This window comes from Astatotilapia calliptera, chromosome 7 (assembly GCF_900246225.1).
Source record: "Astatotilapia calliptera chromosome 7, fAstCal1.2, whole genome shotgun sequence".
NCBI lineage: Eukaryota > Metazoa > Chordata > Actinopteri > Cichliformes > Cichlidae > Astatotilapia > Astatotilapia calliptera.
This window is the reverse complement of record NC_039308.1, coordinates 11,168,154-11,195,895: the sequence shown is the minus strand read 5'-3', so window position 1 is coordinate 11,195,895 and position 27,742 is coordinate 11,168,154. Positions and strand designations below refer to the sequence as shown.

Below are 27,742 nucleotides of genomic sequence, written 5' to 3'. Positions count from 1 at the left end.
GAAAAACGCAGTTGAAGGATTGCTTTTCCAGCACATTGGAGAGCAAATGGGCACAATTTTGCAATGAACTCTTTGTAACTCTTTGGACGCCTGACCGCCTGCAGGAAGCCTTCAGACTGATGTTTCCTCATACACAAATTATTGTCATCGTCATTTAAAAAAAAAAAAAAAAAAAAATCCTTTGCTTCGTGTACCCTGTGTGTTTATGTGACTTTAGCACTAAAAGTGGAACCACCTCTGTAGTTGCAGTATTACAAAGAGCAATGTTGGAATGAGTTACTTAATCAGGGTTGGGTTTTTTTTTCTTTTTTGGGGAGGTTATTGTCTGCCGCTCTTTTTTGTTTGTTTGTTTTTTAATACTAGTGGCACCATTAGTGGAAGCGGTGCTTGTAAACACGGTCTTGTGGAATCAGGTTGTTCCAGCACAAAGAAGAAATCAGGCTTCAGAACTTTTAGAGACAGGAATGATTAGAATTATTTAAGAGACCATCTATGACTATCATAACATGAATGTTCACCAAAAACATGCTTTCTGTTGAGGCTGCGAATATGCAACTGCTTGAATTTGCGTTGCTGAAGGAAAAAGAAAAAGTGACAGTTATAAAGATAAATGCAAAGGAGACTGTGACTAGACTGGATATACTGACACTCATGTTCATACTAGACCAGATTATATGTCCAGCCAATATGCAGCTTCATAGTAACTGTCCTGGGACAACTCTTCTGTCTCAGGTGTGTTTCACAGGCAGACATTGGACCTAATTGTAAATAGCTGAGGCAGCCTTTTTTTGAAGTACTGTGTGTGAGTGAGGACTTCAGTGTGTTTTTAAAAGCAGGTGCAGTAGATGCTATGAGATTTGTCCTGTGTTAATGGTTTTGTCATTCCCGCTTTATTCCCTCATCTTCCTTCCTCCCCCTACTAAAAGACTCGTGAACCAAAATGGTGTCATCAGCTGCTGCATCTTCCCAATTTGTGCAAAATTAGCATCTTGTGCTGTCATCAGTAAACAGGAGGTGGAGGAAAGAAGCAAATGGAGGCATAGTTTACAAATACCAAGGGGCACTGATGGCACTGCAGGTTGTGTGCAGTTTTATTTATACTGTTGTAAGAATTTGGCACAGCAATGTGAATATGTGAGTAAATGACAAACTCTTCCCCTTCCTGTTAGTCCTGAATATACATTCAGTGGCATACACATCTGCTAATAAATGCCTTTTTTTTTTCCTTTTTTTTTTTTTTCTTTAAAGAGTCGAGCCCATCTGTTTGAGTGGTTGGACAGAAGGTGTCTGTGATCTGATTACATGTGTTGAGAATAATGGTTGACAATCTGGAGTGTCATCTTGCCACCCTCTTTTGTTAGAAAATGGAAAACAGAAACACTGGAATGTCAAAGCTTTTTTTAAATAAAACAAGGTAAATGTGAGGATTTTGCTGTATTTTATGTTTTTGTTATTATCAACACTAGGAAAAGGAAAAGTCTGCTTTAGATTTGGACAACTTTTCTAAATTGTAGTCCTACAGATATCTCCACAGATGCTGTTTAACAGGACCAGCCAACCAGAAGAAGTTAGCTTTAAAAGGAGGGAAGCTACACCAGCTTGTTTCAGACACAATGAACTGAAACTTTGGAAATAAGCTCAAAATAAAAGTACAGAGAATTGATGTTATTTAGTTAGTCAGTTCATGGTGATTAAACCCAAATCATGAAGTTCTCCTATACACACAGGCAACAGTAAGATTGGATGAAACACTGGGAACAGAAAAGAATTTTTAAACAAATTATAAGAACCACTCATACAAAGGACCTCAAACCCAGGATGGAGAGTGTAATAGAAAAGTTGACACAAGATGATGAACAAAACTGGAGAGAAGGTAGAAAACCCACTGTGGTGACACCTTAGAGGGAGCAGCCAAAATAAGATGATGATGAACATCCGAGAGTGTGGAGACAGAGAACGTGGCATTTGAACTCCATGTCAGCTATCAGTATTTAAAATGAAGATGATGGAAATTTTGGGGGCCTTTTGGTTGGTGGAAGATATTAAGAACATTTCAAGGTAAAATTGAATATTCATATTTTGGCGGGCATATATATTATTCAGAAGTCTCTAAAGAGGTTCTGAGGCAGGTTTTATCTGAAGACCAGCATATGTGTCTACTTGTCAAAGGTTTCTTGTAAGGAAATAAAAGAGACTGCTCTATAATGAGAATGCACTTCAGTCATGAGTGAGTCAGTCATAAAAATGTCAATGTGCTACGACAAAGGGAGAAATAATGTGGGACATTTTGCCTTGCAATACAAGGAAAAACACCTTTTCCTGTTAAAGTAGTCACCATCATCTTTTTCTTCTTTTGGCTGCTCTCTTTAGGGGTCGCCTCAGCAAAATAATCTGCCTCCATCTGTTCTTAGTATCTTTTTCTGTCACACCACAGGGGAAAAGGGAACAAGAATTAAAAAAAAAAAAAAAACAGCAGAGGGCAGTAATACACCGCTGTAGCGTCTACTCTGCCTTACTCAAATTAAAGAAGAAAAAGCTGAAGAAGACGAAGAAGAAGGGGAAGTGGTTCGACACAGCTAGCTTGTATTAGTATTCAAAACAAATCTGATTTGTGTTTTTATGCGCGGAAAAGAAAGAAAAAAACTGTGCATAAAATGAAAGTTTTGAAGCTAAACTGAAAGCTCTTTGCTTCTGCTGTATTTGTCTGCTTACTGTAATTAGACACGAACTGAATATCTTGCCAGTCATCCAGCTAGCTCTACGTGCTAGCTCTTTTAGCTCAGCTGTCAGCGGCTTGTTTTGTTCTGTGTTAAGTGGCATCCCCAGTTATAACACATGAGTGTGTCGCTGGTCGTTATTCGTCTGGAGTTAGCCGACCAGTCACCTTTTCCACAAGGTTTCCAGTACTGCGCTGGTGAGTTTTATTCTCTTAATTTTCAAATATCTGCTGAAAGTTAAACAGCTAACCAACAATAGGCGTGAAGACCCAATTGTCCACTGTTAGTCGTTTTACTGTTTTCACAAGGTAATTTCAAACTAACGAATTGCTTCATTATAGTTAATGCCTGACTCTGTTCCTCTCGTGTGCAGTTGAAGGCATGTCAGAGGAGGAGCTGCAGGAGAAAGCTCTGGGTTTAGCCAAACACAGTCTGAGTGGAAAAACCGACCTGGAAAGATCAGCTGTGCTGCACCAGCACATCGGCAGCAGAGCCATGGGGGACATGGTGATAGAGACCTTTGAGCCCAGCCCAAGTAAGAATTTTCCTGATGTTTAAGTGTACCTATATATGACATAAAATATGAAAAGCATAAAAGGTCAGCTCTGAGTGCAAGACTTTAGTGTTTTTATCACACTGAACCTAATTCAGCATCTTAATAACTATTAATGTCAACGTTTGTATGGTTAGTAAATAATATTTCTGAAAAGCCAGGCAGGTGAGAAATAACAGGGAAGAAAATGAAAGTGTAAAATACTGACACCAGTAAAATACACTATCTTTTCCATATGTGGTCATCAGGTGACTGTGTATCATGTATAAAACACACAATACTTTCTGGCTATTTTGTTAGGTTTACACCTACTATGTCAGGCCCCTTTTGCATCCAGACATGCCTTAATTCTTCATTGCACAGGGCTAACAAGGTGCTGGAAATGTTACTCAGTTTTTGGTCTATAATCTATTGATTTGCTAGCTACGCATTCGTGACACATATCTCCCGTTCCACAACATCCCAAATATATTGTATTGCAGCAGTCCCCATCCTTTTTTGTGCCACGGACCGGTTTAATGTCAGAAAATATTTTTACGGACCGGCCTTTAAGGTGTCGCGGATAAATACAACAAAATAAAATGATACGACCAAGACAAAAACTGTGGTATTTTATAAATATAATAATAAATGCAGATTCACTGTGTAATTGTGTAACTTTATTAGCAGTGTCCTCCTGAAATGCGCCAACAACATTGAGAGTAACATCCTCCTCTCTGCCCCTTAATGCTCTTTGGTCACTATGGTAATGCAGAAATATTTCTTTCAAAATAAGACACACAACTACAACACGGGAAAAGACCCAGGGAAACCAAGGTAACGATAAAAACCCTGAAAACCATAAATTTCACAGCAGAGCCGCAACTCTCGCGGCCCAGTACCAAATGACTCACGGACTGGTGGCCCCGGGGTTGGGGACCGCTGTTTTATTGGATTGAGATGTGGTGTCTGTGAAGGTCATTCTCCCTGCTGGAAGCAGCCATCAGAGGATTGAAAATAGTCAGCAGCAATACTCAGATCAGCAGCTGTGGTGTTAAAACGATGATCAGTTGATACTGAGAGGCTCTTGACTCTAAATGTCCCGAGAAACTGTCCCCCACAGTATTATTCTGCCACCAGTCTGAACCATTGATGCAAGCCAGGATCCATACTTTCATGTTTTTTGCCTGAAATTCTCACCTTACCAGCCAGATTTCGCAGAAGAAAACTAGACTCATCAGAGCAGACAACATTTTTCACATCCACCTAACTGTTTGGCTTTGGTCAGTCTGTCTGAATTGTAGCCTGTGGAGATGGATGTGCTGGAAAATCCCAGTAGATTATCAGTTTCTAAAATACTCATACCAGTCCTTCTGGCACCAACAACCATGACATGTTCAAAGTAATTTAAGTCACCTTTGGCCTCCATAAATAAAATGTGCCATTTATACATATTCATCCTTTTTCTTGTCCTCTCATTTCTTAGTTTGTAGAGCCTCAGTTTCTCTTTTCGCCTCTACTCACATCTTACTTCATTCCTTCCGAGAGATGTGAGCTGAGGAAGCACGAATTTTAAAGCCATTTTAAATAATTAGAACATTTGGCGTATTTAGGCGTAGAATAGGCCTGCATGTCTATTCTACCTGTTTTTTAATTCTTGTAAGCAGGAATGAAAGTAAGTTGGTTTTGTCTGTTCATACACATTAAAAATATATATAATCTAAATTGCTGAATTTCTCTTCCAGACACAGGTGGACGTGAGGAGCGGAACAGTGAAATTCAGGATGCAAAGACTGGTGTAGACAGTCAGGAGGGTGCAGAGGATAGGTTTACGACAGGCACAGCTCCGGACTCACCCTCCAAGCAGCTCCCGGACCAGATCTCTTTCTTCAGCGGGAACCCGTCAGTGGAGATCATTCACGGTATCATGCACCTCTACAAGACCAAGTGAGTCTCATCTGGTGTGTTTATGACAGATGTGATGAGGTGAACAATAGGGATCTGTATTTGGGCACTTTTTATCAGATCATTGTCGGCTAAATTGCAGCTGATAAAAGTCTGATGCTTTCTTTATCGAACTCCAGAGTCCACCTCAAACTGCATGTAATGATACAATTTCACTTCCACCATTTCAAGCTAACATTGACGTTTTAGTCACAATTCTTGTTTTCTTGTTTTTCCCTGCTCTTTATTGCAGCAAAATGACATCACTGACTGAAGATGTCAGGCGCAGCGCTATGGTGTGCATCATCACCGTCCCAGCGACCATGACCAGCCATGACCTTATGAAGCTCATGGCTCCTTTTAATGATGTCATGGAGCACATGAAGATCATACGGGACTCTACCCCTAACCAATACATGGTTCTCATTAAATTCTGCACACAGGTATCATCTCCTTCACTTTTCCCTCCGCAAGTGAAGTTTGAAGGATGTTGGTGTATGTTTTTGTAAGCCTGCATCAAAAAATTCAATGAATAGTAATAATTGTTGGTACTTGATGTGAGGTTTAGGCAGTTCAGGGTTTTCAGCCTCTCTGTAACATAAACAAATGCTGCCATATTGCAAAATGTTTTAGTTTTGTTTCTCAACTATAGTAATATTGATTTTTACAGTTTTATTTTATTCTCGCAGTTTTTTGGCAATAGACCTTGGGATTTTGATCAATTCAGAGTTCTGAGAGCTTCATGCTTAGAGATGACAGAGTATTAACTGCTGCTTTAATACAATTAACTGTATATAACTGTTCCAAATACAATACGTTTCCGGCTCTCTTATTTGTAGGCAGACGCAGACAGTTTTTACACAGCATGCAATGGCCGCCAGTTCAACTCTATAGAGGAAGCAGTGTGCCAGCTGGTCTATGTGGAGCGAGCAGAGGTCATCAAGTCTGAAGAAGTGAGTGATTTTTGGTTTTTAGCTTTTACACATTATTCAGTCTGCAGCAGGTGGGTGGTGTTTGTGAAGTTATTAGAGGATATTTATCTGAGAATATTAGAGATACACGTTAGTTAATGTTACAAGTGCATTGGTGGGAACAAAAACAAAAAAGTTTGGTGATTTGTGGAAACAAGTCACTCTTTTTTTTTTTTTTCTTTTTTTTTTAAAATAGTCAACAGAGTCCATTAACAAAAACTTGGTTTGGTTTGCTTTGTGTTTTTTAATTAGATCCTGTGTTTTGGGAGATAGAATTGCTTTACAATTACTTACTTTTTTTGTCAGTGGTGTCTGGTATGAAACAGCTGGTTTACAGCAGGCAGTGTGCCAAAAATGTTTTAATATCACATTGACCATAACTTATACTGATTTTTTTTTTCCTCTAAACTGCAACAGTTTCTAAGAACTGCATTTAAATATAACCCCTTTTTGGCATTTTATATTACTCATTCTGCCTTAATAAAGGTGCTTTTGTCATCTTATGGTGTTATTTTTGTGCCTCTATTCTGAGCACATGTTAAAAATAAAAATTGCAAGCGCAAATGTTGCATTTTGAGGAGAAAATAATTTTGAGTGAAGAAAAGTATTTCAGTGTTTGCTCTTATCCATATACACTCACACAATAACAGTCCCTCTTGCTCAGTTGTTGGATTTGCTCAGGTCTCTGCTTTGTGTGCTGACAGACATCTGTGGACCTGCTCTCAGTGGGTCGCTTTTCCTCTCAACATATCTGCTCTGTGCATTAGCCACTGCATTCCGGAAACACGGTCCAGAATGTAGCTAAATCTAGTGGAGTGATTTAGTTTAAACTAGATTAAAACCAGCAAAAAAAATAAATAAATAAATAAAAAATTATATATTTTAAAATATAATAATTAAACATACTAACCGAAAATGGATTTAGCTACATTCTGGACCGTGTGTTCGGAATGCAGTGGCTAGAAAGCTGATTGGCTCTTTTGGTCTCCAGTCAGAATTTTTGTATCCAAGTCTGTGATTGGTTGGTTTTGTGGCACACTTGTAACGGCTTACAGAAAGAATTGAGCGTGCAGGAAGCAGGGATGTTGAGAGCGGGAACGACACACTGAGAGCAGGTCCACAGATGTCGGTCAGCACACAGAGCAGAGATCTGAGCAAGAGCAAATATCAACAACTGAGCGAGAGGGGCCGTTATTGTGTGTGTATATGGATAATGGCAAACACTGAAATACATTTCTTGCATGCAGCAATGAATTTTGTTCGCTCAAATTAAACTTTTCTTCCCTCAAAATCATTTTCTCCTCAAAATGCAACATTTGCGCTTGCAATTTTTTTTTACATGCACTCAGAATAGAGGCACAAAAATAACATTATATCATCTCACCTATTGGTGTTTGCTGTTTACACCCTTTACATTGTGTGCAGCCAGAACGAATATAAGTCCGTTTAAATCAGTCCTTCTCTGTTGTTTCAGTATTAAAACCCAGAATTTTTTTAAAGTGATTTCTTGTCTCTTATCATCAACCTCCTTTCTTCCGTTCTTTCCTTCCTGCTCCGTCTCCTCAGGGAGCCAGTCTTCCAGTGATGGAGCTGACTGAGTTGCCCAAGTGCACTGTGTGCCTGGAGAGAATGGACGAGTCTGTTAATGGCATCCTCACCACTCTGTGCAACCACAGCTTTCACAGCCAGTGTCTCCAGCGCTGGGAAGATGCCTCGTAAGTTGAATGCACATACAAGTTCCCCTGTATTTACTACATCAGTTTCAACTTGGTAGTTAGCTAATTTTTGCTTACTCAATTTAAAACACTTGATATTAGACAATAAAACCTATTTCTGACTTACTTTAACAAAGTATGTGAAAAGATCTGTTCTTATCTGCCAGCTTTAAGTCAATCATGTGTGATAGTTTCTCTGATGTAGTTTAAATGCATTCACCTGATATTCACTCCACTGGATATTTCTCCAGGCTTTGTCATTTTGTGCCATGTGTTGTTTTTGTCCTGCTCTTTACATGCATTCTCCTGATTTACAAAAGACAACTGCATGTTTGTGACAAAGCCGAATGTGTGTTGTTTTCAGGTGTCCTGTATGTAGGTACTGTCAAACACCAGAACCAGTTGAAGAGAACAAATGCTTTGAATGTGGAGTGCAGGAGGTAAGCGGTTTCACTCTCCCACAGTGGTGTAATAGAAGATAATCACTTGATCTTCTTGCTTTTTGCTTTTAACCTTCTTTTTTTTTGTCCCTCATTGAATCTTTCTTCATAGAATCTGTGGATATGCTTGATCTGCGGTCATATTGGATGTGGTCGCTACGTTAGCCGCCATGCCTACAAGCACTTTGAAGAAACACAGCATACCTACGCTATGCAGCTCACCAATCACCGAGTCTGGGACTACGCAGGAGGTACTGGATTTTGTGCATGCTGCTGTTAAAATGATGCATGTTCTGCTTTTTCTTATTTTCTGTTGTACTTATACTGTTACAGCAGTTGATGCTCATATACTGTACTGGAGTTCAATATTGGGCTCGGCCTTCAGACTGCTTTTCAGTTGCTAAATGTATGTTCTTTCTGTCTATGTTATAGAGAAAGAATAGCTCTAATATGGCCATCTCAGTCACAGAAGTCTAACCTCATGTGCTATATCTTCAAAACTTCTGTTTACAAGGGCAAACCTATCACCAGAAAGCTGGTTTTAAGGGAGAAGAGATAAAACACTTTATACAAAGTTATACAAAGATTATTTTGAACCGCAAACCAGGCAAAGTTGTTGGTAGACTCCAAAAACAAAAAGTATGAAGCTGAAAATGAGCAGAATGGTTTCTCTTTAAGGAGGGTGGCTGTAAATTACCAGAATAATTTGCTGCTATAATCAGTTTTCTCCCCATAGGGGGCAGAAGAATACCTAAATAAGTTGGAGCCAGACTCATTATCAGCTTTTATGAAGTCCTGATAGCAAACAGTTCTGCCCTGTAGTAACTAGAGGGACAGTGAAGCCAAAAACAAGAAGGCAAAGTGTAAAAATGACAGAATAGTCTGTAATGATTTTATTTGATGTCTTTTGAAATGTGTTTTGGAAAGTATAATACCTGACTAAGGCTATTGCTGGTATTGTAGATAACTATGTACATCGGCTTGTGGCCAGTAAGACTGACGGGAAGATGGTGCAGTATGAGTGTGAGGGAGACACCTGCCAGGCAGAGAAAATTGATGCACTCCAGCTAGAGGTGAGCATCTGCTGTTGTTGTTTTGTAACGGCAATCGACATCAAAATGTTCTAAATGAGTTCTCTCTGTCTGCAGTACTCATACCTGCTGACAAGTCAGCTCGAGTCTCAAAGAATTTACTGGGAGAATAAGATTGTTCATCTGGAGAAGGAGACAGCTGAAGAGGTACTTGTGGACAAATGCAACACAAGTTTTGCAATCCCTTAATGAATATTGACTTATATCAGGCTGTAAAGTTTAGAAGAACCAAACTGAGGCATAGAAGTCGAGCTCTAGATTCCACTCGATTTACTGATACACATGGATGGTATGGTAAATGGACTGATTCTTATTTAGCGCTTTTCTACTCTCCTGGAGCACTCAAAGTACTTTATACAACATCTGAACTAATAATCACAAATGAACAATTCATAGCAAACACAAAGGTAAACACTTGTAAGTTAGACTGTGTTTCATCATGTTCTCTTGCTGACAACATCTTGAACAGTATTGGCTTATATCTACTCATGGGAGAACTGTTGAGAGCAAAGGACTCACTAGCTGCCCCAAATACAATGAACAATCGCCACAGACACTAATATAACTTATCACTTACAGCTACTTATTCACTTATAAAAATGTACATTTCTTAGCAGTTTAGAGTGGATTGGTTTGCTAAGCAGCACATGTGCAGTAGTATAGGACCCCAGTCCCGGCTTAGTCCTCTTGACTAGTGCCTGTCCATCTCGATTTATCTATTGCCCTCTTGTGGAAATGCAAAACACAGGTCCTTTGTCCCAGCTGCCTTTTTCTAACCTCTATCTTTTTGTACATATTTCAGATAAACAACATGAAAGCGAAATTTAAGGAGACATTGGAGCGCTGTGATAACCTAGAGCGACGGTTAGGAGAAATGAGCAAAGACAACCAGAGCATAGAGAAAAAGTAGGTGTTCGGTTACTTTTTTATATTGTGTGTTCAGTGGTCCCAGTAGTTGTTGGTATGTGTGCTCTTTTTTTATGAACCAATTGGACAGTGTGGTTGCACTATAGACTTGAGTGTATAACGCAAACTAAAACTCTAAAAATTATTTAGTGGAGGTGATAAAGTTATATCCCCACAGCACATAAAACAATTCAACCAAGGCTCTCAATATGTAGTCTTGAGGTGGGAAAATTCCTCATTTCCTTAGCAAACGATTGTTTGACAGCTGAAAATGCCCTAACAAGCACTTACTCAGATCCCATTTTTGTGCTTTTTTTTTTTTTTTTTTTTTTTTTTTTTAAATAACTGGAACTACAGAGGAAACAGGATTAAATGCCTTATTTGAAGAGTTGTCATTGTGGCTTGCAAAATGTGCAGTGGAGCAGTAAATCTTTGTTGCTGCATGGTCAACCAGGTATTGAGTGTGTCACTTCTATGATGCAGGCTCAAATTGATAGTAACATTGCTTTTCCTGCTATAACAAGCCAAAGTTTCTGCTGTTAAAAGCTTTATTTACATTACAACTTCTTAGTTTAGTTAAACCCAATCAGACACCCAGACTTTAGACCAAATAATCTATAGGGCTTGTTTTTGTATGGAACCTGACAACATGCAGCACTGCTGCATTTCTACTTTCAGATGCACTCAGTTGAACAGTCGAGTGGTGAAGCTGAGCCAAGAGCTGACGGAGGAGCAGGAGATGAACCGCTGTCTGAGAGCCAATCAGGCACAGCTGCAGGTACAGCTGTCAGAGGAGGAACGCAAAGCAAAAGAAAGCGGTATGTAAAGAGAGACCAATAAGTCATGTAGTAGTATTGATGCTCTGTATTAACTCAGTGGGTTGAAAACTGTAGCATGCTGGTATAAACAGTTTTATCACAGTGGTGATATCAAGTTGTCGAAGCACAGCAAAAAATGGAACTTCTGAGGATGTTGATGCTTCAACTGAGAGGAAAAAACAAAAACGCTTCAAGTGCTGGACGTATTATTTTGTCAGCCTGCCAAATTCACAAATGAAAGAAGCCTCAGAGTGAACAATGCAGTGCAATATTTCCATGATTAATGTGTGATTTGTATTTTTTATTTTTAAAACCGTTGTGATACCCTATGTTCAGAGTAACATATACCAACAGGGAAGTGTAGCATGTTCAATTTGGCACAGCATGTTTACACATGCTGATAGAAGACTTTAATTTAGACTTTTTCAAGGTTTTCTTTAATTGGCATTAAATAGCACCGGCTACAAATAAATGTGAACCTGAATTCTTTGTACACTTCTTGTTAGTTTTCATTTGTATATTTTTAATTTTAGTGTGTATATGGTCCAAATGCATGAGGTAAAGGCAATTGGTACAACACTGGTGGCCAGAGTACAGAAAGGATTCTTTTAGATATTTTAACTTCAAGCCTGCTAGTTCACTATTGCATCACCTATTGCTTTAAACAGAAACTGATGAAAGTAGTTGCGAATCTAGAGCAACGGGTTGGTGGAGAAGAATGAGTAACAGGACCGTTCCCAATGATTGGCTGCTGGTTGCTTAGAATATGTAAATACTCAAAATGAAAAAAGGACCTTTGACTATGAAACAGCATGGGTTATTTTTATTTCAGGGCTGTAGTGAGAAACTAGTTCCTCTTTGCACAGAAATATTTGCAAATCATTAACAAATTGCTTAGCCTGCGGCTGAGTACAGTCATTCTGCAAGCAGACAGGAACCACATACACCAAAGAAGTGTTTTTAATATAGATGGACAGAGTCAAACACTTAGGAGATTCATAAATTTTGTAAGCAGTCTCTCTGCTTTCAAACCAGCTTCAGTCTATATTTTCAGATTATTAAAATCTTCTTTACTTATGATTAAAATCTGCAGTGTAAAGCATTTACTGACACCTACTTTGTAGTGTATTACTATCAGAGCACCATTTGCTCTGGACTCAACACAAGGCGGCTTTCATCACTGTTTTGCCTGAGGCAAGTTAAGTATCAGGTCAGAGGTTTGAATGGAAATTTTAGGTTTACAGTTTCACCATACCTGTATTTTTCCTGGCACACACAGTTGTGAGGATCAAGATTATTTAAACAAATATCCTCCTGGGCATGTGCTGTGTGTTAATGTAGAAAAAAAATATAGTAAAAATGTCAGTTTTGACTCTTTCACAGAATGTTATATTCTAAATGGACTGGACTTGCATAGCAGTTTGCTACTTCAGGCACTTTTTACTACAAGCTTCATTTACCCAATGTCACACACCCGTGTGTGTGTGTGTGTGTGTGTGTGTGTGTGTGTGTGTGTGTGTGTGTGTGCGCGCGTGTGTGCGCGTGTGTGTGTGCGTGTGTGTGTGTGTGAGTGTGTGTGTGTGCCTGGTTTGGTTGTTTGTTTGTTTTTTTCAATTCACCTAAGCATACTCATAGACACTCAGACTCCAAAGGATGTATTTGGGGGTAAGCTCAAGGTTCAGCCTCTTGCCCGGGGATGCTTTGAAATACTTTGGAATGCTGACTGGGGGGTGAACCACAAAGCTATAGTTAATAACCTGCTCTGCCTCCTGAACCACAGACATACATGTTCTTTCCTGTTAGAACTGACTGGGCTCGAATTGAGGTGATCACAGTCCTCCTGAAAAGGCTGTGCGATATGACCAAAATCTGATATCCCGATATAAGAATGTAACATTTTCTGTAAATTCTGTGAATCTCGGGCAGCTCGTCTTGCGGGAAGTGTTTCCAGCTGCGCGTCATGTAGCTGGAGTTGAGTGTTTTAACTGATGCATGAAACGATACATTTTTAGACATAAGTTGTAACGGCCGCAGTTTTCTTTGTGAGTATTTATAGATAGGTGTACTGCGGGGAAAAGCCTGTTCTAACATTTGAGTCTATGGTTAATTTTTTAGCACATGGCAGCTCTTTTTTAATCCTCATCCGTAAATAATTTGCTCTTTCACGTGATTCAGTTTATTTTGAAAAGTCTCAACAGAATCGTGAGCTTTATTGTGAAAGGTTTATGTGGAACATAAACAAGCGGACACGCGATGCTGTTACCGTCGTTGTTGCTAACCACAACGCATAAAAACAGGGGCTTGTCCGTCTGTAGTGTGTTTATATTAAATATAAGAGAAAGAGAGAACTTTAAGAAATTAATATAGCCACTACAGTGACCATCAAAACGATGAAAAAATATTGCCATGAACAGTTTATTTTGCGACACCACGAAACAAACGATAGCGTAAAATGAAACGATAGACGTTTTTATATCATCATCCGATATATATCGTTATATCGAACAGCCCTACCTCCTGCTCATATTTCACTGACATGTACTGACAGATGATGATCTGATCATACAAGTTCACCATGTTATGTTGAATTTACTTTGCAAGCTCTTTGTGTTATATGAATCGAGCTAAAGCAGCATTTTATAGACAAGCTGTTTCTGTTGCTTTGTTTTAAATTATTTTGAAAGCTAAATGAGATTTCTTTTTCTTCAGAGCTGACCCAGAAATGGCATCTTCTTATTAGGGGTGCAATGATACACAAAATTCACGGTTCGGTTCGGTTCAATGCTTTGGTGTCACGGTTCGATATTTTTTCGATACACAATAAGGTTCATGCCTTTTTAATTTGTCATTTATTAAAATTATAAATATATATTTTAACGCAAAAGTACAGTTTTTAAATTTAATGTTACTGAAACAACAAAGTAATAAAAAAAATCTCTCTTGATCGAGAAATCACTCATCTTTGGAAAAGAGAGTTTATTACAGAGAAATGGCTCTTTCCAAAATAAAAGCTATACTATAAGCTTCTTCTGGGCTATATTCTCAGCAGCATATTAAACATATCAGGTCCCCATAAGGAGAATCATGTGCTAACGGCTGTCTAAATGACTCGGGTAAAGTTTGTAGCATGCGTGCTTGTTGTTTTTGTCTGCTTCCACTTGTCTTTGCACTAGGATGTTGTCGGAGTAAATGTGCAGTCATATTCGTTGTGTTCCCACTAGTGCTGTCAGCGTTAATCTCGTTGAAATGACATTAACGCCACAACACGGCAAATCTCCGTTAACGAGCTACCGCGGATCGCCCCGTGCGTGGGGCTGGACGGCCAACACGTTAACGAGCTAACTGCGCTAACGCACTAGTTCCCACCAATGTAATTGAGCATTGCGTGGCACATCCAACATACTGTTTTACTTTAGTCCATGACTCGCTTACCTTCAGGGTCATACGTCACATGAAAACCAAAATAGTTCCAAACGCCAGATCTGAATGAGGGTGGGGGAGGTTCAATTTGCCATGTTGCAACGAGCTTAACTTCTGTCTCGCTAGCTTCCCCTGCGCTCAGTGAATCTGCGTTTGACTACTCCGCCTAGGCTGCACTGTCGAGCACAGATCCACTGAGCGCTCAACACAGACAGCATCGTCAGAAGGAAAGTTGATAAAATAAATTAAAAATTTTGTATTGTTCGATACATATGCGTACCGAACCGAAAGCACTGTATCGAACGGTTCAATATCGATACAAGTATCGTTGCACCCCTACTTCTTATGTTCTGTAAACTTTAGTAACTGAACTGCTCTTTCAGGTTTTTGCAAACAGTGCAGCCACTGATTATGTTAACACAGTGATCTGTTCTTGGCAGAGGTATAGCAGTCTTTTCTTTGTTTAGAGTAATTGTGGTGCAGCTTCATTTATTAGCAGCTGATATGTAGGTGGTGGATATGCAGAAATCAGTAATCTGGGTTAGGAACGGAAAAACTTAATCCACAGTGACATAAGTGTGACAGCATTCTAATCAAATATTAGTATCACGTCCAAGACTGGTAAAATCCAAGACTGTGGAGTTGACTTAGGACAGCTGAATGGGATCAATAATATACCAACCAGCTTGTCTGTATGAAAACACCAGAAGTCGTTTTGGGGTGGCAGTCGGCTAAGCAGGGTATTAGGAAGGAGTATCCTTTCTCCCAGTCACACTTTCACAAGTGTCACAATTTCTTGTCTGTCTTCAGAACGCCTGCGGTACAGTGCCAGCATGATATAATGATAATCACCTTTGCCAGTCTCAGCTTTCATTTGTTGTGATTAATTAGCTGACATATATGGTAACACTAATACATCAGCGATAATGTTTGCTAATAATAACAGCTGAAAGGCAGACCTCCAGTGATGTGTGGAATGTGACGTGGTTGTTGGAGGGTTGCACTTTTTTTTTTCTCCCCCATTTCTTCTATTTTGTGTGTGGCTGAGAATTTCCCTCCAAGATCTGTGACTTTACGCCCCTTGTTTCCTCGTTGTATACTGCTGATCAGCACAGGAAATAGAACACTGAACATTGTATTTCACATCAGCTCTTAGGGAAGAAATTATTTAGATTGTCAGCTTCAGACCTTATGATTATAATCTCTGTAGATTTCCATACTTTTTGTATAGCTTTTCTAATGCTTACGATTCTACATGTTTATGGAAGTTCGCAACAAGGTCAGCAATGGGGGTTGCATGTAATCAGTAGCATGTTTCAAGTCCATTTCAAGCAAAGCATTTGTTCTTTTACATTGTGTTTACGAGTTCAGCCTCGTGTAAATGCCTCAGCAGTTCCACCCCCACAATGCTTAAAAGTAGCTTTTGATGTTTTTAATGATAAGTTTGTCAGGTGAAAAATTTCAAACAGTGTTTGAGAGGACTTCAGCTGACTTTGCAACAGTGTTTAAGTTTATAGAGCTTCACAGCAAACTGTATATGTATAAATGGCTGTCTGTCCCTCAGTGACACATAACTCATTTGGTTATTTGTGTCATTTGAGGATTTAGCAAATGACTAGATGTGTAAGATCACAACTTAATACATCTAAGACCTGTAAAGCAGACTGACTGTTGAACAGGAAAAAAGTAAAGGGCACAGTGTTGGAGTAATAGTAATAACAAATCTGTATAAACACAGGGTTCCTGCAACTGACACTGCTTGGGCCTTTAAATAATATCATTACTCAATAAATGCTAGTTAGTTAAAACTGTTATCATCTGTCTGGATAAATATGAGTGAATGAATGAACACGTTTAGCTCTACTTTAACCTGTTCACTGTTTGTTCCTCGTTGGCTTCTTTTATAGACGATCGTAAAGATGGAACAATAGCAGAACTGCAGGAACAGCTGAGAGACGTGATGTTTTATCTGGAGACCCAGCAGCAGATTGAACATCTTCCACCAGAGGCTCGCAGCGAAATTCAAGAGGGACAGATCAACATCCCAGCCAGCCCATCTGACGGCGCTCTGGGTTCGGCAGGAGCAGGCCCTTCCTCTGGCAGGGGCAGAAGAGGCCGAGGCAGGAAGAGGAAGTAGGCATGGCCTAAACTCAACTGGAACATGCTAGAAACTGTGTTGCTGCTTCTCACTGTGGACATGTTTGTGACTGAGCCCAGCCCTTTATTCAATGTGTATCTGCATTATTGTAATTCTTAATAGGGTAAAGGCAGGAAGAAGGAGTAAATGTTGATAATATTTACCTGCACATTTTCCTAGCATAACTCCTAGCTCCTACAAGAAGAGCATAAGAGAGGATCGCTCAGTCACTCAAAACATCAGTGTGATCTAAATGTCCTCTTCTCTTTCCAAAACTTAAAAGTATATATTTTGATCACAATTTATATTTATTTGATCAGAAATATTTCATCTGTGCCCAGGTAGTACCATATTATAGTACTTCTTTTCAAACACTGCGTGATCTTTTTATTATCTTAAAATGCAAAGATGGTTCTTTTACAAGTGAGAGAAGAATCAAGGAAATTTATGTCCACATTTTCTGAGTTTTTCCTTCATTTCTTTGGACTCGGCTGTTTCATCTGTTATGTTCCAATGTTTTTTTTTGTTTCTCTTTTTGTTCCTCCACTTTAAGTAGAAACACTCGTCAGAGAACATGGAGGAGAAAATGCCTTTTTCAGCAGTGCATTGTATTGGGACAGGAGTCAGTGTTCACAGAATGCACAGTATTTTTGTATGAGGAGCAGGAAGCATGTTTTGCCATGTTTTCACCATCTAGGTTAGTGATTCCCAACCACTAGTACAACTTGTGTACCTCAGAGGATTCTACAGCATTACCAGGAAGTAGTTCAAAGGATTGTGTATGTTTGCTAATGATTTATTGAAACTATGTGGCTCCTTCCATCAATCTGTATTGTCCCAGTATCCCTTATTTTCCAGCTAATTTCCTGGAAATCTTTCTCAGAATTTCTCCCATAATATTCCCAAGACTGTAGTTATTGACTCTAAAACTAAAGTCTAATATGATTTTTTTAATTTACCCTTTAAAACTCTTAATATTACTGGCTGCTATTCTATTATTCCTCCATTTAAAGATGATTTTAAATTACAAATATTGTGCCATTTGATGACATTGACCTTTGGCTCTAAGACATTATGATAAGCATCTGTATTATTATGCCATATAAACATTAAGATTTTCAGAGAAATTATTAAAATAACCAGGGTACATTAGTTGTACCCTGGTTATGTGTTAAATACAATACCATACCAGAAAAAACACCAGAAGCAACTGTGACCTTTGCAGTTACAATCCTGAACATGGTGTCATAACCTAGATGATGAAATAAGTGACTCAGCTCCCTCCTTGAATACTAAGATTTTTTTCCCTTGCAAAATGTTCACAATAAAGTTTTAGATGAATCCCTAAGGCCTTAATTAAAAACTGGTGCAGAAAGCACACATTGATTTTTTTTTTTTTTTTTTTTTTTTATAAACAGCCACTCAAAAGATCATTCTATGCAAAAGATTCTTTACAGCCCTCTAAAAGGAACATAATAATTTCAGAAATATGAGATTTGCTGTCAGTTATTTGAGATGCTAACTGTGACATTGTCTGACAAGATATTTCACGCATATAGCCAGTGACGGCCAACAGGAACCAAGCTTGCTGGTTACTGTTGTTTGTAGACATGAGTATAGTATCGCTCTCGAAAGTTAAATGAAAAGATGTTTTTCCACAGTGATCATCAAGAGAAAAGCTGGAATGTACCTGTAGCGACTGCTTTGAGAGAGGAGATAAAGAGCTGGTTTTTTTCAGCCATAGAAGCTTTCATTTAAAAACAAAATACGGTAAGTCATGCTCCTGAAAACATCCGTTCATGCTGGGGTTTTGTTGTTTGTTTTATTGCCATGAAAGTGTTCAGTTTTTTGTTGTTAACACTAAAACTGTGCTGCCACTTTCAATAAAACATTTTCTGAAGTTTTTCTTGTTCTGGGGTAAAAAGTGTGTTAAGCTGAAACAGATGCATACTAGGTTGCCGTCAAGTGACGAATGATCTTTGTTGAAATGACATACTACGCAGCTGTGATGTTAAAGTGCAGACTGTCAGATCTAACTAATCCTTCTGCAGTCTACTACATTCACAGTTTATTACCAGCAGCCTGTTGAAAGTAAACTGTGTACATAGTTGGAAAACACAGACACGCTGACAGATTAAAAAGCTTGGTCTTCGTAGACACACCATCTACCTGGTAATTGGCATGCATTTCTCTCTACACTCCAAGACAAGTTTTAGGAACTTGTCATTTGTCACACTCTATACCTCCCCCCTGATGACATTTCAATCCTGTGCCTGTGTTTAGTAACAACTGTAGTCACAGGCAAATGATACTGCATGCAAACATTTTCCACACCTTTTATTTTTCTATTTATATCCCCAAGTATGGCCTCTAATGTTTCATCAGCCAGTGGAACTACAAGGGTCAGACATTTCAAGTTATTGATTAATCCTTGAGGAAAAATCAAATCAGGAGCAAGCTGGTTACAGTTTCCAGCAGCCCTAAATGTCCCCAAATATTTCCCTAAACAACATTTACAATCATATAGAGAGGAAATAAATGCAACGATTATTGGGGTTTTCTCTATGTTATTATAGGGTCTTTACCTTACACCTTGTGGCAGCTGTTGTGATTTGGCGCTATATAAATAAAATTAAATTGACTTGAATGTGTGGTCTAAATTTAAGGAAAACAAGCCTCCTGAAATCTTCCTTACATCAAGTATATGAGATCTTTTGCACCAATATACAAATAAGTCCACCGTGATAAATGCTAATGAGAAACAAAGTCTGTGGGTTCTCGTGAGATGATTGACATTTCCCGTTTCTCATTACTGGCATAGCCAAGAAGAAACCAAAACCACGTCAACAAATTCTGAACGCATTGTTTGTTGACTTGATTACCAGCAGTTAAAAAGATATGTGTGTCACCTAAGATATCATTTTAATCGTGGGAATGAAAGTACTTGGGGTACATTTGAGCTGTTTTCTAACCACGTGTGAAAGCTGATAGCTAACTGTGAAAAAGCCTGAGCTGCAGCTGGACAGAAGAATGCGAGAATAAAAGAGGAAGCCAGAGGAGGAGCCAGCATATGGCCGAGAACAGGATTTAGAGGTAAGATAGTCAGAGGGAAAGGCTCTTCCTGAGTTGAGCTGTTGACTATATGGACGTTTTCTCTGCTCTCACCGCTGTGCTGAGCTATGGATTAGTCTTGCACTAAAATTCTTTTTTTTTTTTTTAGATGCTTTAGACACGTATAAAGGTAAGTACAAAAAACCTTTTTTTGCCTAACAGCTTTGCAAGCAGAGTGTGCAGCTTGGTGAATCAACTGTTGTGTATGTAAAATACAAAGACAAAGAAAAAGGTTTTAGAAGGATACTAACTTTCTGCGTGAGGCTCATTTGTGTATATTTGCTCAACTTTCCACGGCCAAAACACACGAAACAAGAAAGAACTGCTCACTACAAAGAGATATTTTTGTAAAGTCAACTTCATGAGCAATAAAATCTCTGGCATGCCGTATCTTTCAGGTGGAAAAGACTAGAAAGATATGAAAGAGCACAGATACAGTCTTTCTACCCTCACGTGCTGTCCTGAATTCTTTTATGCTGAAGTAAAAGAGGCTTGGACACAGGGGTATTATAACTTTTCCGGAAATGACGCTGCCTCTTTGCCAAGATGAACAAGCCAACTCAGATTCCAATCATTGTTCATGTGCTCTGCTCAGTTCTCATTGACATTAATGCTGGCACCAAAAACTTTTAGCAGAAGTTATTTTCTATCCTGTAGTGCGATTGTGTTAATTTATATGTGACACTTGTCTGCTGTCTTGAGCTCTTCTGTAACTCACTTAAAGTTCCTCCTTTCCTATAGCCTGTGCGCTATAATACTGCAGACGGCCTTTGCGCTACAGTTTCTGTGTGTGCAGAATACCCAAGGGAGTACATCAAGTACACCATCAGAGGGTCAACCTGACAGCCTTTGATGACCAAAAACGGTTACAAATGCAAGCTTGTAACCACAGCCTACTTCAGAACCTCAAGCGCACGAGTTTGCAGAACTTATGAAGTTTAAGATTCCTGTGAAGGTTGCACTCACTTGTTTGCGTTTTGGTTTGCCATAGAAGGTTCTAGTAGAGGGTTCACTTCACTCTTCGTGGAACAACATTTCCAAAATGAATCTGAATATTGGTTTTGAAGAAAAACAAAACAGCTCTGTGAAAAAACCCCCAAAACAAACCCATAAATAAATGAATAAAATACAAAAAAATCAGCCTAAAATATTAAATAGATTAATTAAATTCAATAAAAATGTAGCATACTAAACATCAAAAGGAACAGTGATCTTTATCTTCTAACCCTACCGGAAATGCTGGCTACATTTTTAACAGCCACTGAGGCTGCATGTGTCATCCTTCTTTTGTTTTTCTTCACTGTTATATCTGCAGCTATTTCTCACATTTGGTCTCTCTTCCTTGCCATTTTTGCCACCCTGCTGTTCTCAGAATTCATTTCCTCACGTGCAAATTTCATGCAGCTGTGAGTTCCAGTATGCTTCAAAACATAGGAGCAGCTGTATTGTTAGTGTCTTCTGACGTCCACCACTTCAGTATCTAATATCAGCGTGGGGTTAGCGTGGGAGGATCTTAAATTGAGCAAAGATTTTTTTTTTTTTTAAGAGAAAGGAGGACTGGGTGTATAAGTTGAGCTCTTCTTATTTGGATGCTTAGAAAGTCCTTTCTTTTTCATGAACACTAAAAATAAAGATATACTGTATATATAATTAAAACATGGCAATATTTCAACACTTATGTGTTATTTACAAAAGTTACAATAGATTAGCGAGTGCCAGTAGATTATCTTGCTGTGTCTAAAAATCCACTGCTTCTACTGGTGAGATTAAAAGTGTACTGTATATGTAGCAGCCTAGCTTCCCCCTGTTTCCAGTCATTTCATGCTAAGTTTATGCTAATTGGCTCTTGGGGGGAAAGTTCCAAACCCATATGATACTGGTATCAATTTTGTCATCTATGGCTCATGCAAAACTTATACCAAGGGATACAAAACAACCATAGATATACAGAAAATGACGATAAAGCTAGAATACACTAACTTAGCAAAGAAGAAAATAATGTGTATTTCATCTAGTAAATAAGCTGACATTAATACAGTGCACATTTAGCATTGCTGTTCAATAAATTTTCAGTACACAGTTCTTATTTGACAGGGTAACATAATAGAGCATGGCTGCTTAAAGACAGATATTTCCCCAATAAATGCAAAAGTCTTAATTTCTTTATGAAAATGAGAAATAGAAGCAAACTGAAACTTTCAAACATCCATGGAAATGCAGTATATAAGGAGAAAAAAAGTTGTACAATTCTATTGAGCTTGAAAGTCGAAGTCAGTATTTTAATTGACCACCTTTATGCTTCAACACAGCTTGAATTCTCTTAAGCAAGCCTTCTCGTAATTACTTTAACCTCCTACGACCCGAACTCTTCCACAGCATGCATTTTTAATTTCTCTTTGATATTTGGGCATATTGGGGCCCGATGAATGTAAAAACAAAGAATTACCAGTTTGTTTGTTTTTTACCTTATTTTTATTTTTAAGAAAAATAAGAGCCACATATGAGGATATTCGTTTAAAAGTATTTTGGTCTAAATAACCCAAAATGTGATGTCCACATATGTGGATGCCAGGGAGGTTAAGTAGTCTTTAGGAATGGTTCTCCAGCCTTCTTGAAGGACATTCCAAAGCTCTTTGGGTTTTGGCTGGCTTTGGTTCCATTTTCTGTCAAGATTATCCTGCACTGCTTTAATAATATTAGGACTGCGCTCTTGATCAATCCAAGACTAATACTAATACTAATGGTATTCCAGCTATCAAGGTATACGTTGAATGCAATAGCAGTGTGTCTGAGATCATTATTCAGCTGAAAAACAAAACTGTTGCCAGTCAGATGCTTCCAAGATAGTATTGCATAGTGGATCAAGATCTGATGGTATTTTTCTGCATTTATAATTTCATAAATTGTGACAAGATCCCCAACACACTGGGTGAAATGTAGTCCCAAAATATGTCAGAGCCACCATCAAGTTTTATAGATGCCCGTAGATACTCACTCTTCCACCTCCACGCATACCGACGATATCTACAGAGTCAGTGTTGCCATTAATTTCCAGTTTCCAGTTCTTGTGTAATTTTATTATATCTCAGCCTGTTTTCCAGTTTCTAAGTGACAGCCACCCTTCCACTGAAAGCATTTCTAATGAGGCTTCAGCAAACAGTAGATGGATCAACTGAAAGGCCAGATGCATCTCTCAGGTCTTGTGTCAGGTCTTTGCTGGAGTTTTTCCTATTTCGTAAGGACATGACTTTCAGATACCATTCATCTGCAATCGATAGTTTTGAAGGCCTGCCACTTCTTCTTTTGTCCTCTGCTTGTTCCGTTTCCTCAAATTGTTCACGACACACTGCAAACCATGCTAACGTATGCGAGAATATCTGACAGATATAAGTTTTTGGCTGATAAAAATCACCTTGCTGGTGAAAAAAAATAGATTTATTTTTTTTTTTTTTTACATCATCTGTTTCGTTTCCTGTTCCTATGTGACCATGATGAGTAAGATATTATTAACCCTGATTCTTGGGCCAGTCTGGGGAAGCAGAAAGGCAACACTGAAAACAGAAACCCCCTTTTCAGGTAAATAAGAAGACTAAAGCCTTCAAAACCACTATTAAAGGAAACTTTGGAGGAAGTTGATGTCTTGCGTCATAGGGACTGGAATCAAAATTAAGATTAGGGAAAATGAGTTTTCCCCAAAACTGGATTTCTCATTGCTGATTCTATCATATTGAACTGGTGCATAAAAATGTAACATGTTTTTATTTTTTGTTCAAACCACAGAAAATAAGCTGAAACGTTCACATATCCTATACATAAGTTACACATTGCTAAAAAGCAATCAAAGAAAAGATTTATAACATAGCAAAGTTGAATATCTGAAAAATATGTTCCGTTATACACTCAGCACTTGGTTGTGGGCTCCTCTGCTGCAGAGTTTTTACTGGTCATGGTCAGCAAAACATTAGTAGTAGCTTTGGTACCGTGGGCACGTGCTGAGTCCTGTCAGAAAAGTAAAACTGGTTACTCCATACAGCTTTTCAGCAGCACAAAGTGCTCTCAAATCTTCTGGTAGATGGCTGCATTACATTTGGACTTGGTAAAACACAGTGGACCAAGCATCAGCAACACCAGCAGATGGATGGTTCCTCAGATTATCACAGACTGTGGAAACTTCACACTAAACTTCAAACACCTTGAATCTGTGCTTTTCCACTCTTCCTCCAGAATCTAAGTTATCCCAAAATGCAAAGTTTACTTTGACCTAAGTAGAAGACTTTGGACTACTGTGAACTTTTTAAGATGCACTGGTGTAGTTTCTTCAAAGTCCTTTATTTCCTCTCTGCAGATGAGTGACCGAGACAGCAGCATCTCTGCCTCTCAAACAGAGGGAGAATTCGAGGGAGAGATGGATGAAGAGCTTGAGGGAGACACGGAGATGGAAGAAGAGAAAAGTGAGAATGGGAGAGGCAGTCCGGCCCCCAGTCTCTCCAACATCTCCTCCACTCTGCGCGCCGTTATACGCATCAAACAGAAGTACCAAGCGATGAAGAAACGGCGTCAAGAGATGGCCCTGGGGGGCCAGTGTCCCCTCACAGGCGCCCCAGGACGAACCAGCCCCAAAATCTTCACCTTTGATGGAATCACCCCCACTGCTTTCTCCTCTCCATCATCCAGCATCCCACAGAGGAAGAAGAGGAGGAAGAAGAAACGGGTGTTGTTTCCTGAAGGAGGGAGACGAAGGGCTGCACCAAAGCAGGACCGCAGCCGAGCCAAATATTGCCTGTATCTGCTCTTTGCCATCGTCTTTCTCCAGGTAAATAAATAACAACACATTTTCCAACAAGTGGTGGAATGCTTCTCTAATGTGCTCCTCTGACCTTTTTCTGGTGCCATTAAGAATTTGATTTACAAAAACATTGAATGAATGAATGAATAGCTTCCATTATTATGACTCATCTCTTGCTAGTCTGCTTCTTTTGTCGCCAGCTACAGTATAAATAGGGAGGGCGGGAAAATTGTGCTATCTTCAGCTCATGTGTATGATTAAATATAGACCTTCTACTTGCTCAGTCATGTCCTAATTCATTCAGACGAGAAATACAACATGCCATGAATCAGTCTAAGGTGTGTTCATCTTTGAGGAACCTTGAGGCACTGTTCAGCAGAGATTGGTTAATCCAGCCGTCACCGAGCTGCTTTATTGTCACGTGTATCTTGCAGCTTTGTTTATGGTTTATTTTGCCATTTCAAATGTAAATATTTAAAACTGGTCCAAGTGTATTTCCTGTTCTAGTTTGCCAAAGTGAGAAGCTGGGCGGAAATCACTCTCAGCTGTTTGCCGTATAACTCCAAGGAGATAATCTGTATATCAGTATATTTATATATTTCTAAAGATATACAGTCATGCCAAAAAGAACATTTTCACAGAATGCCATATAGTCCTGTGAATGTAGTATTTATACAGTAGTATGCTTGCTGAAATTTGGATACTCTATAAAAAACACATATTTGGTGGAGTGAAATTGAGGTTTAAAAACTGTAAGAAATATGGTCCCTTCGAGGACATAGCCACACACCTCACTGTCTAATCACCCTGCATATTTAATACTTTACTTAGTGCAGAAATATTATTATTAACAGTTTAATTTCAAAATTAAATAATTCTGTATACTATTAATTAAATTGGATTCATGACGTTAGCAGTAGACTGGCTGCTACGCAGAACTTTTCTGCTTAAACACTCAAAATAGAACAACTGTCATTCAAACATGCATTCCTATCTAAAGATTCACACTGATGAATACATCAGGAGCAACTTTGGATTCAGTATCCTTGGGCAAGATAATCAATCTAGAACAACTATAGTCTTCTGTTAAGCAGATGATGTGCTTTGCCTCCTGAGCAACAGGCACCCCTACTTTCACTTCGTAACACTTCATAACGCATGCGTCTGTAAACGTGTCAGTTATTTCTTCCCCAACACAGCAGTGAGATTGTGTTTTACCTTTGGCAAAATTTGAATTGCTAATATATGAATTGATCTAGTACAATAAACTGTGTAACACACCAGGAAATTGGGGGTTTTCTTTTGTTTTCAATAAGAAGATGTTTTTTTTTAAACTGTATATTCTGACATATCTGGAAGTTTAATGATTGAAATTCAACAAGTTTATTAGCATTATATTCTACATTTATTTAAGTACACAATTGTTCTTCTTTTTAAAACCTTCTGAAGTTTCACTTTATATGTAATACTGTCTATATAAAGGTTCAAGGACTGCAGATGAGTCTAAAATAATTCTTTGTTTTCAGTGTTCTTGGTCCAAGGAGTGCATCCATTTTTAATGAATCCTCGAAATGCCCCTGCACTCGGCTATATTCTTAATAGCTGTGGTTTGTTTCTTTCAGGTCTACAACGCCATAGAGAACCTGGATGACCACGTTCTTAGATATGACCTGGAGGGATTAGAGAAGACACTGAGGAGGGAAGTGTTTGGGCAGCAGGGAGCTGTGGAGAGCCTGCTGTCCCACCTGAAGGACTACCTGTCTACCTACGTCCACAACAAGCCTCTGGTGGTATCCCTGCACGGCCCGACCGGGGTAGGTAAGAGCCACCTGGGACGCCTACTGGCCGGACATTTCCGCTCCGTGGTGGGTGACACGCTTGTGCTGCAGTACTATGTGCTCCACCACTGCCCCCAGGAGGCGAACGCCCTGCAGTGTGCCAGTGACCTCTCAGCTCAAATCTCGGAGATGGTGGAACGAGCCGAGGAGGAGGAGAAAATTCCGCTCTTCATCTTCGACGAGGCAGAGCACATGCACCACGAGATCCTAGACACGCTGTTGCAGCTCGTGTCCTCCAACCAGTCCAATGAATACCTGAATGCTATTTACCTGTTTCTAAGCAACCTGGGTCATGCACACATCACCAAACATATGCTGCACAACTCTTCGAGTATTTCCATGGCGATGACAGCATCAGGTCGTCATAGCAATCTGGTAAAAGAGCTGACTCCTATTTTACGTAGCATGCTGGAAGAGCTTCACCCGCTTTGGACAGAGGCTGATATCTTACCTCTCAGTCTTTTGGAGAAAGGTCACGTAATGGAGTGCTTCCTGGACGAAATTACTCGAGAGGGATTCTACCCGGATCATGCTAACATAGAGCGGCTTGCGGGGGAGATTGAATACTACCCTGCAGTAGGGGGGCACGAATATTCCCAGACAGGCTGCAAGCAAGTGGTGGCTAAAGTCAACCTGCTGTGACATGCTCTTGTTTGCATTCTTTTAAACATGGAGAAAAGGGATTGAATTTACAATTATGAAACTTGAATGACACGATTCAAAGCCAACGCTTTTAAGAGTGGTTTTGTAAGAATGTAATAAAAAAAATTCACACACAAAAAGGTGGGGATATTAAACTTTGTTGGGGGAAACAAGGAATAAATTTGGTGAACACTAAAAATGCGGCAGGCAGTCCCTGAAGGGTGGGTTCACCCAGTGTACATAAATAAAAGATGATTTAAGTTCCCTGTTGTTGTATCTCCCAAATACCTCTGAATAGCTGCATAGAAACAGGAGAACACCTAGACATCAGTACAGTGCTGGTTCACAGAGGATATTTCAGTAACTCCAGGGACAGTTCACCTAGCACTACCAGTAAGTAAAATGTAACTGTCTAATTAAACCAATCCAAACACTTAATGAACTGGCACAAAGGTATGTTCAGACATTCAGACACTGCTAAGAGTTTCTGGTTTGACCACCTTGACATTTGGAGCAGACACAAAAGAATCTGGGAGGATAAATCCCACTGACTGTTCTTCTGTATACATAAATCAGGCCTGGGCTGTGGTCGAAACCCTCAGTTATTGGACTGTGCTTTAAATCAGGCTCCAAATTCTTGGACCGTCTTGCGCCGGTCCAAGAATTTCACCTCT

General features: G+C 39.2%; 2 protein-coding genes across 3 annotated transcripts; both read left to right on the top strand.

Moving 5' to 3' along the window:
- Nucleotides 1-2,517: 2,517 nt before the first annotated feature.
- Nucleotides 2,518-18,596, top strand: brap (BRCA1 associated protein). Its single transcript, XM_026173042.1, has 13 exons — nt 2,518-2,914; nt 3,091-3,252; nt 4,995-5,196; nt 5,447-5,636; nt 6,033-6,146; nt 7,731-7,879; nt 8,244-8,319; nt 8,432-8,570; nt 9,283-9,392; nt 9,468-9,557; nt 10,213-10,316; nt 10,995-11,134; nt 16,462-18,596. Exons 1-13 carry the CDS (start codon nt 2,836-2,838, stop codon nt 16,689-16,691), a joined length of 1,785 nt encoding a protein of 594 aa, XP_026028827.1. The 5' UTR covers nt 2,518-2,835; the 3' UTR covers nt 16,692-18,596.
- An 881-nt stretch (nt 18,597-19,477) lies between these two features.
- Nucleotides 19,478-27,506, top strand: tor4aa (torsin family 4, member Aa). Of its 2 annotated transcripts, XM_026173040.1 has the most exons (4): nt 19,478-19,784; nt 19,912-19,932; nt 24,148-24,615; nt 26,211-27,506. In XM_026173040.1, the coding sequence occupies exons 3-4, from the start codon at nt 24,148-24,150 to the stop codon at nt 27,066-27,068; spliced, it is 1,326 nt and encodes a 441-aa protein (XP_026028825.1). In that variant the 5' UTR covers nt 19,478-19,784; nt 19,912-19,932; the 3' UTR covers nt 27,069-27,506. The 2 variants fall into 2 exon arrangements, with proteins under 2 accessions (XP_026028825.1, XP_026028826.1); XM_026173041.1 differs by having other exon boundaries at nt 19,478-19,932.
- Nucleotides 27,507-27,742: the final 236 nt, after the last annotated feature.